Genomic DNA, 14,684 nt, shown 5'->3' with positions numbered 1-14,684 from the left:
CATAAGGGTGTCTTTCAGCATTTAATATGAATCTATGAAAGTTCAAAAATAGTTTTCTAATTGTGGATAATTGTGTATTTTCCTTGAAAGGGTTTAAGTGTTCTGACCAACCTAAAGTTTCTACTCTGTTTGCAGTGGGATGCTTTTTTTTATGATGCCTTTTTTTTCTTTTTTTGAAAATTTTCTAAATTTTATTTATGTTTATTTCTATTTGAGAGAGAGAGGCTGGAGAAGGAGCAGAGTGAGGGGGACAGAGGATCTGAAGCAGGCTCTGCATTGACAGCAGAGAGCCTGACATGGGGCTCGCAATCATGAATCGCAAGATCATGACCTGAGCCAAAGACGGGCACTTAACCGACTGAGCCACCCAGGCCCCCAAGGATTAAGATGCTTTTATTCTGCCCCTGAATGCCAGCACACTGGCGTTGTCTTTGACTCCAATTCTTGGTAAAAGGATTTAACACATTCTGAGACCTTAGCATAGAAAATGTAATATATTGAAGGTGCAATGGTGTACTATTACAAAGTCTGTCCTGATAGGAAAGAAATGCTGGTAAAAGTAAGGTCCTTTTTGCCAGGATTTTGGTAATTGAAAATATACATCAAAAAGAAAAGCATAAAAGAGTCTTTAACGGTCTGCTTAGAAATCTCCAAGAAAACGGGGCACCTGGGTGGCTCAGTTGGTTAAGCGTCCTGTTGATTTCAGCTCAGGTCATGATCTCATGGTTCGTGAGATCAAGCCACACATCGTGCTCTATGCTGACAGCTCGGACCCTGCTTGGATTTCTGTCTGTCACCCCTCCCCTCTCTCTGCCCCTCCCCCACTCATACTCTCTCCCTCTCTAAATAAATGAACATTTAAAAAAAAAATCTCCAAGAAACTAATCCAGTATGGGATTAGGATTCAGTGTTCGTGTAACAGGATATATTGCAGTAAAAAAATGAGGGATGTGTTATCATTTAAACAAAAGTCATCAGGGACATAAGATCTTCCTTTCTTTGTATTCTGCCATTCTCCAGTCATCAGATCTAGTTCCAGGAGGAGAGGATCAGAGCAAAGGGAAAAGACACTGCTCCTCCTACATCAGTTCTCTTAAAGTTTCCCTAGAAGCCCCACTCAGTGATTTCTGCACCACCTCTAGCTGCAAAAGATACTGGGAAATCCAGTGTTTTAGGTGGGCTCTTAACAAAAGGGTGGCAGAATTGGATTGTGTAGGAGCTAGCAGCCTATTCTATAAAGAATAACTTTCGCTCAGGGCTCCTGGCTGGCTCAGTCAGAAGAGCATGCAACTATTGATCTTGGGGTCTTTGAGTTCAATCCCTATATGGGGTGTAGAGACTAATTAAATAAATAAAACTAAAATAATAATAATTTTCCCTCAAACCAGCAAAAGCACATCAGAACTTTGATGGGGGAAAAATCCTGTTTGCAGTAGCAACCAGAACTGTAGATGCTTTGAGAATAAACCTAGCAAAGTAAAGCACAGGAAACATGGCTGAAAAAATAGTTATAACATGTTTCGGGATCAAAAGATTTGATAAAAATAGCTGTTCTCTACAAATTATTGTCTAAACTTGATGCAGTCCTAAATATTTTTTTAAGTTTATTTATTTTGAGAGAGAGAAAGCACAAGCTGGGGAAGGTCAGAGAGAGAGGGAGGGGGAGAATCCCAAGCAGGTTCCACGCTCTTAGTGCAGAGCCTGACATGGGGCTCGAACTCCTGAACTGTGAGATCATGACCTGAGCCCAAATCAAGAGTCAGACACTTAACTGACAGAGCCACTCAGGCACCCCCTTATTTAAATTTTCAACATGTTATTTATGAGCTTGATAAAATGGTTTTAAAGTTGATCTGAAATTTTCCACATACCACAAAACTGTTAACAGTTGACTGGAGATAGGCAGACTAATGGAACAGAAAAGAAAGTTCAGAAACAGGTATCTGTTTGTATCGAAATTTACTAGATAAGAGATATTTCATATCAGTAGGGTAAGAACGGACTGTTCTCTGCATTTTCCAATATCACAGCTACTAACTACAACTTTCCATTCATGAAATTAAATACAATTCAGTTCCCTGGGAGCACTAGCCATATTTCAAGTACTCAGAAGCCACAGGTGGCTAGTTGCTGCTGCACTGGACTGTGTATGTCCACACATTTTCATTACTACAGAAAGTTCTGTTAGCACTGCTCTAGATGGTAAGGGGGAGTCATGTCCGGTACCTACTTACAAGGAAAAGGTGAGATCCCTAATTCTAGGCCTTGGAACTTTTTTAAAAAACTCCCCATATAATTTTTAATATATAGCCAGGGTTGCAAGCCACTGGTGTAGGTGGTCTTCTAGTTGACAAAGATGTAGCTAAAATATCTCTGATTTTTTTCAGAGTAGTCGTCTTGGGTTCCATCGCTTGTGATTATTACTGTGATTATTTAATAGCAGTAATGAAAATTCCGGCTTAGAAAATACTTTACTGTTTCTTTTCAAGGAGGTATAGTAAAAGAAAAAAAAAATTTATTTTTTTGAAAGCGAGTAGGGGAGGAGGGATCTTCCTAAGCAGGCTCCATGCAGACTCCAGTGCAGAGTCAGACGCTGAACCAGCTGAGCCTCCCAGGCACCCCACAAGTGTACTAGATTTGCTCCCAACTGTGTGTGCACCCTTGGGGTGGTATTTGAAGCTACCCTCCCCCAAGCTGTGCCTGTACCTTCCATGGCCTATGAGTTGGGTGGGGCAAGGACACTCTGAGGTGGCGTATGGGAAGGTAACATTACAGATGCCAAACAGTTGCATTTAATCTTTTCTTTATTTATTGGAATCCATATGAGGGAGAAAATACTCACTTTGTTTTTCTGGTATGAACTGATAACTTCCCCAGGGTCTTTCCTTTATTTGGGTACTTTTGCTACTCAGGAGTCCTTTTTGAGAATATACTGACCTTTTAAATATATTATGTGTCCAATACAGATGGAGCTACTTGAATATTATGTATACATACAATGCTTTTTTCTTTTTTTTTTTTTTATGTTAGAGCGTGCGAGCGCAAGTGGTGGGGGCGGGGGAGAGGGAGACTGAGAATCTGAAGCAGGCTCTGCACTGCCATCACAAAACCTGACATGGAGCTTGAACCCACAAATTGTGAGATCATGACCTGAGTCGAAGTTGGACCCTCACCCAACTGAGCCACCCAGGCTCCCCTACATATAAGCTTTTGATGCTCTTCTAAATAATGTTATTAAAGCATTTTCACAGAGATGCAGATGATATTTTTAAACACTTCTACGTTAATGTGAATGCTTCTTGCGGGACTGCACTTTGCCTGGGTAATCTAGTGAGATCGGTCCTTCATGTAGTTTTCTTATCTGAGAAGCACGGCTTCTTCTGACACCAGAGCCCAGCGCCATCAGACTCATGTGCGCCAGGAAGAGGATTTGTGTGAACCCCATCCTTCTGCCATATTCAGAAAATATCCACTAACCACATGGGTCTTTCGGGCTCTGAAAATTGATTTCTTGTTAAGTTGGTAGATCTGCGTCGTGCCTAGCAAGTGATTCCAAACCTGTTTTCCAGTATACCTCCTCGTCTCTGGTGAGTTCAGGAGCTTCACAGTTCTTAAATTCCCATAACTTAAATTCATTTAAATGTATAAATATGTATACTTGCCATACAGCACTGTGAAGGAGATCTTAGCTCCAGGCAGGTGTCGTTAGACTTCAGGAGGATAATGGAGTAATTAGAATGTTTTGTGTGAAACATTAAAAGCTGTGCCTAAGTTATTTTGGATTTTTTAACTTAAAAAATAAAATCATGGGTGCAGAAAGCTAGTAATTCAAAAAGTACAATAGAAATTAAATATGTTTTACCACAGATGGTAGGAGATAAAAGTGCTTTTGAGTCTCCATTGACTTTGGTAAACCGTTAAGACCTGTGTGTGATTTATCTTAGAAATCATCAGATGCTTACATAGGAAGCCAACAAAATACAGCATTTAGTGTTTTTTTTTTGTCTTAATTCCCACAGTGTTAGTAAAACCAGAGCAAAAAAAGATCACGGTCTTGGGGCACCTGGGTGGCTCGGTCAGTTAAGCATCTGACTCTTGATTTTGGCTCAGGTCACGATCTCATGGTTCAGGGGTTCGAGCCCCACATCACACTCTGTGCTGACAGCACAGTACAGAGCTTGCTTGGGATCTTTTCTCTCCTCTCTCTGCCCCTCTCCCCAAGCTCACTTTCTCAGAATGAATAAATTAAAAAAAAAAAAAAATCACTGCTTAAGGAGTTAATTAGATTGGATCCACTTGTTCTGAAGGAGTACATGTTGGGTGAGTTTTCCCCAGAAATACTCTTTGAGAGTTTTTCTAGGAACCCTCCATACGCCCATATACGTGTGCCATATTCCCCAGCTTCTGGGGTGTACCGTGGATACTAAGCAGCAGCTCCTGGAACCATTACTTCATTCTCATAAATGAAGTCCCTCTAAAGGGGACACCAGTGACTTGAAATAAGGCCTGAGGATATGGTTATCTGTGAAGTATCCTTTAAGGCACAAGTTTAAGAGACTCCTCATTCTTGGAAGTCTGACACAAGTAGTCGGTGCTCGTGGCTGCTATCTGCGTGGAAAGGCCAACAGCATATTCCCAAGTTCCAAGTGTTTCCACATGTTTCCACTGTGGTGAGATCTCTGTCTTCCAGAGTTCCGCCACAACTCCTCATGTATCACTGGCATCTTTAAATACCTGCCTCTTGGGGCGCCTGGCTAGCTCAGTCGGTAGAGCATGAGACTCTTAAATACCTGCCTCTTCAGTTGCCAGTGAGAGATGGTGAGAAAGAACTAAAGACCTGTTGTGAGCCCTGTTCAGTTCTAGAGGCTGTGATACTCCTCTCTGTACTTTAGGAATTCCAGATGAATGGCTACACAGAGAAAGTATTGGCTAACTATTAAACGACTTATTCAAAATACTGAATGCTTTCCTAATCGTCGCTCTGTTTTTCTCTAGGGACATTCCAGCTATATCACACACCTTGACTGGTCCCCAGACAATAAATATATAATGTCTAACTCAGGAGACTATGAGATATTGTACTGTAAGTATGAACGACTAGATATGGCTGAGATGGGTCTGTCGGGCACAGATGAACAGGCTGTGCAGAGAGTGCGTGCTGGCCTCTCTGATTTGAGAAAGCACATGTTACTCTGAGCTAAGGAATGAGACTCTCAAATGTGGTTCACTTCTCCCAGAAAGTAATGAATTAATTTAAATATGTAGATATGTAGTCTTAAGAAATTACTCAGGGAGATTGCTGCTCTCATACAGTTTTGTATTTAACAACTTTTCCTGGAGACAGGAAAGAGTATAATGGATAGGCATTTACGCTTCTTAAAGAAGCAAGAACAATTTCAGTGGGGAACAAGTTTGTGGTTCTGTGAACGGTAAAGTGAGCACGTTCTTTTCCTTTTTAAATGTGTCTTAATGTTTTTCAGTGTGTGGATTATAAATACAAGTAAACGTGGCTAGTTTGAATCAAGATGCACTTTCAAATACATTTGTACACAGGCACTATGATTATACTTCCTGTTTCTAAATTTAAAGGGGACATTCCAAGTGGCTGCAAACTAATCAGGAATCGATCAGATTGTAAGGACATCGATTGGACGACATATACCTGCGTCCTAGGCTTTCAAGTCTTTGGTAAGAACATGACACCTGATGAGGAAAAGGTAGTTTGTGGGGTTTTTATGTATAATACTTACTTGGTTAAATTGCTAAGTGAAAAGTAGTCTGCATATGTTCTTCAGTGTTGTCGCTACTGATGCCAGACTCAGAGAAATTAAGTGTATTAGGATCGAACCATTGTGAAGTGTGTTCTCTGCAGAGTCCAGCAGACTTTTGGTCCTCAATAAATATGAAAGACAATTAAAAGGAAAAAAAATTTACAATAATAGCACAGATTGTCTTCCCATGTTTTTCCTCCAAGTAAAAACTGAATTTTGTTTAATTTGTAAATTTTTAAAATAGCTTTATTGAGCTATGATTCACGTACTACATAATTCGTCTATTTATACAGTACAGTGGTTTTAGGATATTCAGAGTTGTGTGGCCATCAGCACTGTCTGCTTGTAGAACATTTTCCTCACCCCAAAAAGAAACCCTCTACCCATTGGCAATCACTCCCCACCTCTCCCCCTTCCTCTGCCCCCAGCAGCCACTCATCTGCTTTTTCTCTAATGACCTCTGCCTATTCAGTAATTCGTATAAATGCAGTCACACGATGTGTGACGCATTGAAACAGGTTTCTTTGCTATAGACCGTTTTCAGGTTTCATCCACATTGTAACCTGTATGAGCACTTCGTTTTATGGCTGAACAATATCCCGTTGCATGCAATATGCATGCACATTTTGCTTGTCCATTTATCAGTTGATGGACTCTTGAGTTGTTTCTGCTTTTCAGCTGTTATAAATAATACTGCTGCAAACAAGCATGTGCAAGCTTTCGTATCGGCATGTCTTCGTTTCCCTGGAGTATATATCTAGGAGTGGGATTCAAGGGTCAAATGGTAACCTTGTGTTTAACCTTTTGGAGAATGCCAGACTGTTTTCCTGAAGCGGCTGCACCATTTACATTCCCACCAGTGATGTACGAGGGTTCTGTTTCCCCACATCCTTGTTAGCAGTTCTTACTCTTTTGCATATGAATGTCCAGGTGTCCCCCCACCATTTGAAGTATAAAGGCATTTTTAGTAGATATTATTTAAAGATAAAATTTGGAGTGCAGGGGCACCCAGGTGGCTCAGTTGGTTAAGCATCCGCCTCTCAATTTCAGCTCAGGTCATGATCCCAGGGTCATGAGATCAAGCCCCATGTCAGTCTCCGAGCTGGGCATGGAGCCTGCTTGGGATTCTTTCCCCCCACCCCCCTGGTCCCTCCACTTGCGTGCTCTCTCTCAAAAAAGTAAACACAACTGCTATAGAGATGGAGGAGAGTGCCTAGACTAGCAAGAAATTTAAAAAATAATCCGGACTAGTCCACATACAGTTTCATTACTCTGGGTGAAACTGAAGCAGTAGCCAATGGCTGGTAATTTACCTAGTTATTTAAAAAAAAATTTTTTTTAATGTTCATTTATTTTTGAGAGAGACAGAGCACAAGTGGGGCAGGGGAAGAGACAGAGTCACAGAATCTGAAGCAGGCTCCAGACCCTGAGCTGTCAGCACAGAGCCCGACGCAGGACTCAAACTCACGAGCCGCGAGACCATGACCTGAGCTGAAGTCGGTCACTTAACTGACTGAGGCACTCAGGCGCCCCCGTACCTTGTTATTTTAATGAAACAATACTCATTTACTTAGTAAGAGGTGTCAGTTAAGAAGTGTTTTAGGGGCACCTGGGTGGCTCAGGTCATGATCTCACGGCTTGTGAGTTCGAGCCCACGTCGGGCTCTGTGCTGACAGCTCAGAGCCTGGAGCCTGCTTTGGATTCTGTGTCTCCCTCTCTCTCTGCCCCTCCTCCGCTCATGCTCTGTCTCTGTCTCAAAAATAAACATTAAAAAACTTTTTTTTTTTTTAAATAAAAAAAGTGTTTTGACTCAGCAAATTTACCGAAAACTTATTTGTTCTTTAGAATAGCACTGAACCATAGGAGGCCAGCATCTCAGCCCTTATACATTCCATAAGTTCCATCTAGTCTAATAGAGTTTTGTGCTAATTACATTGACATGATCACCAGTGCCTCATAATGATTCAGAATAATTAAATTTGTAATGTCTCTGGACATAAATCATAGTTATAGGAAAATTCTGTGGGGCAGCATGGTAGACTTGTAGATGGCCTATGCATTTCTATTAAGAATCTTCGAGGTTCTCTTCAAGTGTCCACCTGAAGGGAACAGCAGAGAAGGAGTGTGTGCATTTTACACAGTTTCCCCAGAGTCTCCTTGGAAGAACTAATGCTATGGCTTTCTTTCCGTACCTCACCACACAACTGAGAATTTCCCCTCCAACTAGAAACTTTAGAAAGAGCTTATTTGCAGAGGTGAGTTAAACTAAAACAAATGAGTGCCACCTGCTGGTTACTAGTGAGTACTTTTGTGTCTTTAAATTTTCCATCTTGAGGCTATTTTTGGTTTAATTTTATTATTAGATTTCGGGTAAAACTTCATCCTTTAAAAGAGGTATTGCACTACTAAGAAATTTGTAAGGAAAATGTTAGCAGCTAAGAGTTTGAACACAGATGAAAGTAAGATTCTAAAATTAAATAAGCCTATGTAGTATCACAGTTATATTTTAGACTAATTTTCCTCCACCACTGTGTTTCCGTATCAAAGGTGTCTGGCCAGAAGGATCCGATGGGACAGATATCAATGCACTGGTGCGATCCCACAATAGGAAGGTGATCGCTGTTGCTGACGACTTCTGCAAAGTCCATCTGTTTCAATATCCCTGCTCCAAAGCGAAGGTAAAATCAATATAATGAAAACTAGTGTTGTAGGGCCTTTTGTTGGGGGCTAATTTTGTGTCAGTGATGAGAAGGCATGTGCAGAGTTACTCATTACTACCCGTGCTGCTGAGGTGCACAGAGAGGGACAACAGTGCCCCTTGTAAGTGTCCAGGCAGGCCCTGCTCCTTTTAAGGTCAAGCTGGTGTTTTATTATTGTTTATCATCTGCTTTTTAAATAATTTTTTAACAGGTTTAATGTCTCCTAAACCTACTAACATACTTTGTTACACATATGATCACCATTATAAAGCTACGGGGTCAGGGTGCCTGGGTGGCTTAGTCGGTTGAACATCCCAGCTCATGATTTTGGCTCAGGTCACAATCCCAGGGTAATGGGATCGAGCCCTGTGTTGGGCTCCACGCTGAGCATGGACCCTGCTTAAGATCTTTCTCTCTCCCTCTGCCCCTCTCCAATAAAAAAATATTAAAAATAAATACATAAGACCAATGGGGCCATTTTCTAAATCAACTACAGTCCTGCCCGCCTAGTAAGTTCTCCCTTAGCCATCTCAGCAGAATAATTGCTAATGTCTGGTAAGTATACCACACTGATATCCAGAAGAGACAGACTGTTCGTTATTTTTTAAAATATATGGTCTGACGGTATGGATGTGTGTCCAATTATTCTGTTTCCCCCGTATAAGTAGGTATTGAAAGGAAATTGCTGCTAGGTCGGTTCCTCAGATTTGATGACTGTGGCTTTGGTCTGAATTACTGTTTCAGAAACTGAATTACTTCCCTTACCTAGTCACTTTCATTGCTGTAAGGAGGCATGTAAAGAATGAGGCTAATTTTCTGGTCTGATTTGTTTCACACAGGCTCCCAGTCACAAGTACAGCGCCCACAGCAGCCATGTCACCAATGTCAGTTTTACACACAGTGACAGTCACCTGATTTCAACTGGTGGAAAAGACATGAGCATCATCCAGTGGAAACTTGTAGAAAAGTTATCTTTGCCTCAAAGTGAGATCGTAGCCGATGGTACTCTAACCAGAGCCCCCATCTCTTCCATTGAAAGTGTCATGCAGTCTGATACTCCCACACCGCCTCCTTCCCAGCCCTTAAATGAGGCAGCTGAAGACGAAAGTAGAATAAGCAATTCTCCCACACTTCTGGAGAACAGCCTGGAACAGACCATGGAGCCCAGCGAAGACCACATCGAGGAACAGAGTGAAGGGGGCAGCGAGGACCTCGGTGAGCCTATTTTTGAGGAGCCATCCGGTGAGATAAGCAAGGAGCAGAGTGAATCTGTTCTTACCGAGGACCAGCAAGGCCCCCCACCCCTGTCTTAACACCGGGGCTTCAGCGCGATGCTCTCTCCTCCTTCAGCTGCATGTGATCTTGTGACAGAGTTCAGATAACAGGCTGGGAAGCGACGCAGATCGCTATTGATTGCGATTTGCGTTTCCACACGATCTGTTTTCAGTGGTCTTACCTTCAGTCTCAAATGCAGCCGACCATGATGGTTGTTTGGCGTGTGTTGAAAATTAACCAAACTCTTAATAGCAAGAGAGACTGAAACATTAATGTCTCAGAAATGACCATGTATGTAAGTGGTGTGATGTAAATACTGGAAACAAAAACAGCAGTTGTATGGATTTGAAATCAACCCCTTGTTATCTGAACAAGTCTTCAGGAACAACCAGAGGCATCACAAACACTGTTACTCATCTACTGGCTCAGACTGTGCTACTTTTTTTTCCCTGATGCAGAAAAAGAAATCAGGAAGGAAAAAACGCTCTCTTACTGAGCTGTCCTCCCACCCCAATTGTCTAGTGGAAATTTTTTAGTTAAAAACTTCAGTCTTGCCACAAGCGATGGTGTTGCCTTGAGTCCTAGCGCCGTTTGCTTCCACTAGCAGATGCTGCCTTTCTAAGTCGTGATGAGGAACAGTCCCTTGATTTCTTGTGTGCAGACCTGTTGTATCTGAAAACTAAGAAAGCAGTGGTTTGTTAAAGAGCTTTTAATGTATATTAAACCATTAATTCTCAGAAATAATGGGTTCCTCCAAGGATTCCTTTACTGGCCGAAACATTTTGTAATGTTTGGCATCCACATGAATGGAAGAAAAAACCGCATGCCTATAAAACTGTAATAATTACTTGGCTAATTTGAACTTAGCCTTCCTCATAATTTGTCTCTTTCATAACAGGAGAAATACAAATACAGTAAGTTTGAATCGGTGCTTGAAATTCATTGGTTTTATTGTAACTTTTATACAGATTACATTGAGGGATAAGACACTCAGCAAATTACAAATTCTCTTTTATAGAAATATAACAGTCACAGTCATTTTTTATAAATTGCATACTTAACAGACTTGCTACATATGCTCATTTTTCTCTGGTAGAGTTGCTGCAAGGCCTTGCACTTCTGACGCAGCTGCCCTCTGCTGTCATGGGCAACGCGTGTGTTATGCATTGGAGAGTAGGGGGGTTTTGTTTTGTTTTAAGTTTTGTCAGATAACTATGTTTTTCTTAAGTACATGTTTCCTACTATAAAAATAATTACTGACAAATACGCATTTCCTATATATTTGTTTATACATTGATTATAAAATACTGTTTTGATTTATTTTTTAACTTGCTGAATTGTTCTTTTGTTTTTTGTTGGTTTTTTTGTTGTTGTTGTTGTTAGACCATGTTTAGAAACTTTGAATGAGTTCAGAAGTCTTAAGTATGCAAGTGTTTACGTGATTGTGCCATTCCAAAGTGCATCAGAACTGTCATTCCCTTCTAGTATCTTCTCAGGAGTAATACAAATCAGGTATTTCATCACCATTTGGTAATTAATATACAAACTCCAGTGAACTCCCAAGGACACTCACAACATTTATATTCACATGCTGTATGTAAGGGTGTGGGTATGTGTGAAGGGGTGAGTGTAGACACTCTGTGTGTATCTATAGAAGATATACACCACATTGAAAATACTCAGTGTATATCTCTATGTGTATAGGTATATGTCCACGTATATCTCTTTCCTTTTGTTTACAGTTCAAAAAAAAAACCTCAAAGGAGTTCTCTTCAAAAGAAGAGACCTAGATTCCAAGCAATCCACTTTTCAGTATGTTCTGTACATAATTATCAGAGAGCATCAATAAATGCCGGGCATATATACTTGCCTATTAGCGTAACTGAATCATCAAGATCAGCATGTGCTCCTTCCCTGCAAGAAAAATACTGAGATGAACAAGTAGTTCTAGAAGAAAAAGCATTTCTTTACCTGGGAGATACAGCTCTCTCCGATCAGCAGGGAGTGTGCCTGGGACACCAGTCACCGTTGCGGTTGCTGTGTACAATGAGATTTATGACGGTGATACTCTTGGGTGGTAGTTTCAAAAGACACTACTAATGCGCAGAAGCGTTCCAGCTCTCTTGCTGGCAACTACTGTTTAATGGTCAATTAAATCTGTGATAATGGTTGCAGGTGGGTGGGATTATGAAATTGTAGATGTTTTTAGAAAAACTTGTGAATGAAAATGAATCCAAGTGTTTCATGTGAAGATGTTGAGCCATTTCTATCATGCATTCCTGTCTCATGGCAGAAGATTTTGAAGATTATGAAATAAAATAATCAAAATGTTTCCTGTGTCTTGACTCTTCCTTTGCTTGTGCTGCTCGTCTCCACGCTGTCCAGCCATCAGCTGACCACCGCTTGTGGACACAACCATCCTGGTGGGAACGAACTCCCATCTCGTTATGTTAGAGGAAATTACTTCTCATTTATGCTCCCACTTAACAGGCGAGTAGCTTCATTTTCATTTATTTCACGACTACGCTTTCTCACATTTAACACCGGATAACCCTGGTGATCCTGGCTACCTGCCGGACAGACTCCCATCACCGCTGTCACCGGCCCCCCTGTGTTGTGCAGGGACCCAGAGCCTCTGTATGCCACAACCATACGCCGGCTGCTACAACTTTTTCTCTCTGAAAAGTCAGATCGGGAGCATTCCATACCGTCCTCCATTTTAAAGGCACGGAGATGATGGGGTTTTCATCGTTCCCTCATTCATCCGCGCTGACCCTGAATCTTGTGTTCGCAACCGCCCACAGACACGAACCCCTGAGGGGCTACCGTGGGGTAGGGATTACTTACCTCACCGATTCAGAGACAGAAGGGCTGACACATCTGAGCAAACTCACTGAACAATGTGATTTTTTCCTCTCAATAACATGAGGGGATCCCAAAGGGGGAAATGATGATGCATTTGATTCTGAGCACACTGAGGTGTTGGTATAACTTCTAGAAGGAATTAGGTTTCCAGCTTAGAGCTGGCACTGAAACAGAGTTCAAGAACATGTTTCTGTTCTTGACAGGCCTGAAGAGTAGACATGTAGGACTTGGGGCAAGGAGAGCTGCCGGCGGGGCACCTGTGTGGCCCAGCCAGGTCCCATCACCCTGGCCCTCATGTGCCGGGAGTGTTCCCTGCGGGTGAGGAGAAGAGCTGGGAGACTGGGAAGTGGCCCGTGTCCCCAGACTTCGATACCGGCCAGGACTTCATGTTTTGTAACCTCAAATCTTGCGCCTCTGCTACTCAAACTAGGAGACAGACATGCTTTAGGAACAGGGAGGGAGGAGGAGAGAAGGAGGGTAAATCTTGGGAGAATCGGCCAAGGGGCTAGGGAAACAGGGAGCCTGTGTCCATCTCCGACTTGGCTGCGGGAGTGAGTGGGGGAAGCCGCTGCCCGCAGGCTGCCCGTCTGTCGCCAGCACGGAAGCCTGTCCCTGCTGGAGAAGCCGCCTTGGCCTGGGACGCCCAGGACTGGAGTCCTCGAGGACCACAGAAAGGTCTCAGGCATTTTTCCCAAAAACACAGATGTAACTCTTTGTAAAGAGGCAGCTCCTGCTCTCTTCACGGGGTCATACAAAATGTTACACTTTCTGTGCCAACAGGTTCACCTATTCCAAAGAAAACCTGAATTTCTACTCTACGTGCGTTACTAAATCCCTACGATAACCCTTAATGCTCTGATATAAAGAAGGCAAAAGAATAAAGAGAATCCCAAACGGAAAAAAGTCTCACCGTCTCTGGAAACGTCAGCTGGTTTCACTTCTGCGTCCCTGGGTGACATCCTCGGGAGACCGTGGCTTACTGAACCGAACACGTTTTTGTGGTGGTGGTTTTTAACCAATCCTGAAATATGGCAGAAAAAACTTACTGGTGCTACTTCTGTATCTCAGAGGACGAAAACAGGAAACGGGCAAAAACAAAAACCAAGTGCTCCGTGGCTAAAATCCGGTCCCGCCACATACCTAATTGCTGTTCCACGGTAAACAGCTGGCACCTCAGATGACCCGTGCTTTCCGTTGTTAACTCATTCAGTTCTTCCAACAATCCTAAACTCCATTCTCTCCATTCTACACACAAGGCAACTTGAGGAGCAGAGAAGTCAGGTCACACTACTAGCAGGTGGCTGAGCCAAGGCTGGAAGCCAGGTCCTCCGGCCTCCAGAGTGACCATTTAGTCGCCGTTAATACAAAGGATGAACTAGGTTAAACGAATAGCAAGCATTTCGAGCAGCAGAAGGAAAAACCACAGGAAGCAATCAGACCCGGAGAAGACAGCACAGGGCTGCGAAGAGAGTCACAAAGGTGAAGGGACCCTTCTCATGCACAGGTGCCCTCTCCCGCCGCCCCTATAACCAGAGCGCAGGGCAGAGAAGCTTCCAGGCCCTTACACCATCCTGCAGCTGCACCTGCAGCCGGCAACTGCCTGCTCTTCCTGCCGCCTTTGGTCATAGGCACATGTGTCCTCCGTCCCTAGTGTTCAGTTTAAACCTGTTTGTGTGGCGACGCTGCTCCCTCATTTTCCAACCTTTGGGCAATTTCCATTACACCCAAAAAGGAGCGTAGCAACTTCTGTCATTAGCCAAGTGCATTCCCCATCCCACGGCAGGCCCCGCTCGGCCACGGGGCTTTGATCTTGCACCTCCTGTCCCTCAGCAATGTAAACATGTGGTCCTGAAAATAGATCTTCCTAGGGAGCCGCCCACCGACACAGAGATGAATACGCATAATCACGGTGCTGATGGCTAAACATCTTAGTGGGATGACACAAAACCGGCTCCAGAGGCAGATTTCAACTCCTGGCAGAGTTTACTTTCCCCAGATCTCACAACAGGAATGGGAAACACAGAGGGTACCAGAAGAAATGGTCCCAGGTGGGAAAAATAACCTTTCAGTAAAA

General features: G+C 42.8%; 1 protein-coding gene across 6 annotated transcripts in view; it reads left to right on the top strand.

Annotated features, from left to right (window-relative positions):
- EML4 (EMAP like 4) overlaps nt 1–12,077 on the top strand; it is a 161,027-nt gene extending 148,950 nt beyond the window's left edge. For all 6 annotated transcript variants that reach the window (XM_053200997.1, XM_027033640.2, XM_027033641.2 and 3 more), the window contains 4 exons: nt 4,996–5,083; nt 5,590–5,688; nt 8,319–8,449; nt 9,310–12,077. In XM_053200997.1, coding sequence (XP_053056972.1) covers nt 4,996–5,083; nt 5,590–5,688; nt 8,319–8,449; nt 9,310–9,783 — 792 coding nt within the window. In that variant the 3' untranslated portion in view covers nt 9,784–12,077. The remainder of the gene's footprint in view (nt 1–4,995; nt 5,084–5,589; nt 5,689–8,318; nt 8,450–9,309) is intronic.
- Nucleotides 12,078–14,684: the final 2,607 nt, after the last annotated feature.

This window comes from Acinonyx jubatus, chromosome A3 (assembly GCF_027475565.1).
Source record: "Acinonyx jubatus isolate Ajub_Pintada_27869175 chromosome A3, VMU_Ajub_asm_v1.0, whole genome shotgun sequence".
Lineage (NCBI taxonomy): Eukaryota > Metazoa > Chordata > Mammalia > Carnivora > Felidae > Acinonyx > Acinonyx jubatus.
The sequence above is the reverse complement of the archived record's forward strand: the minus strand, read 5'-3'. Positions and strand labels throughout refer to the sequence as shown.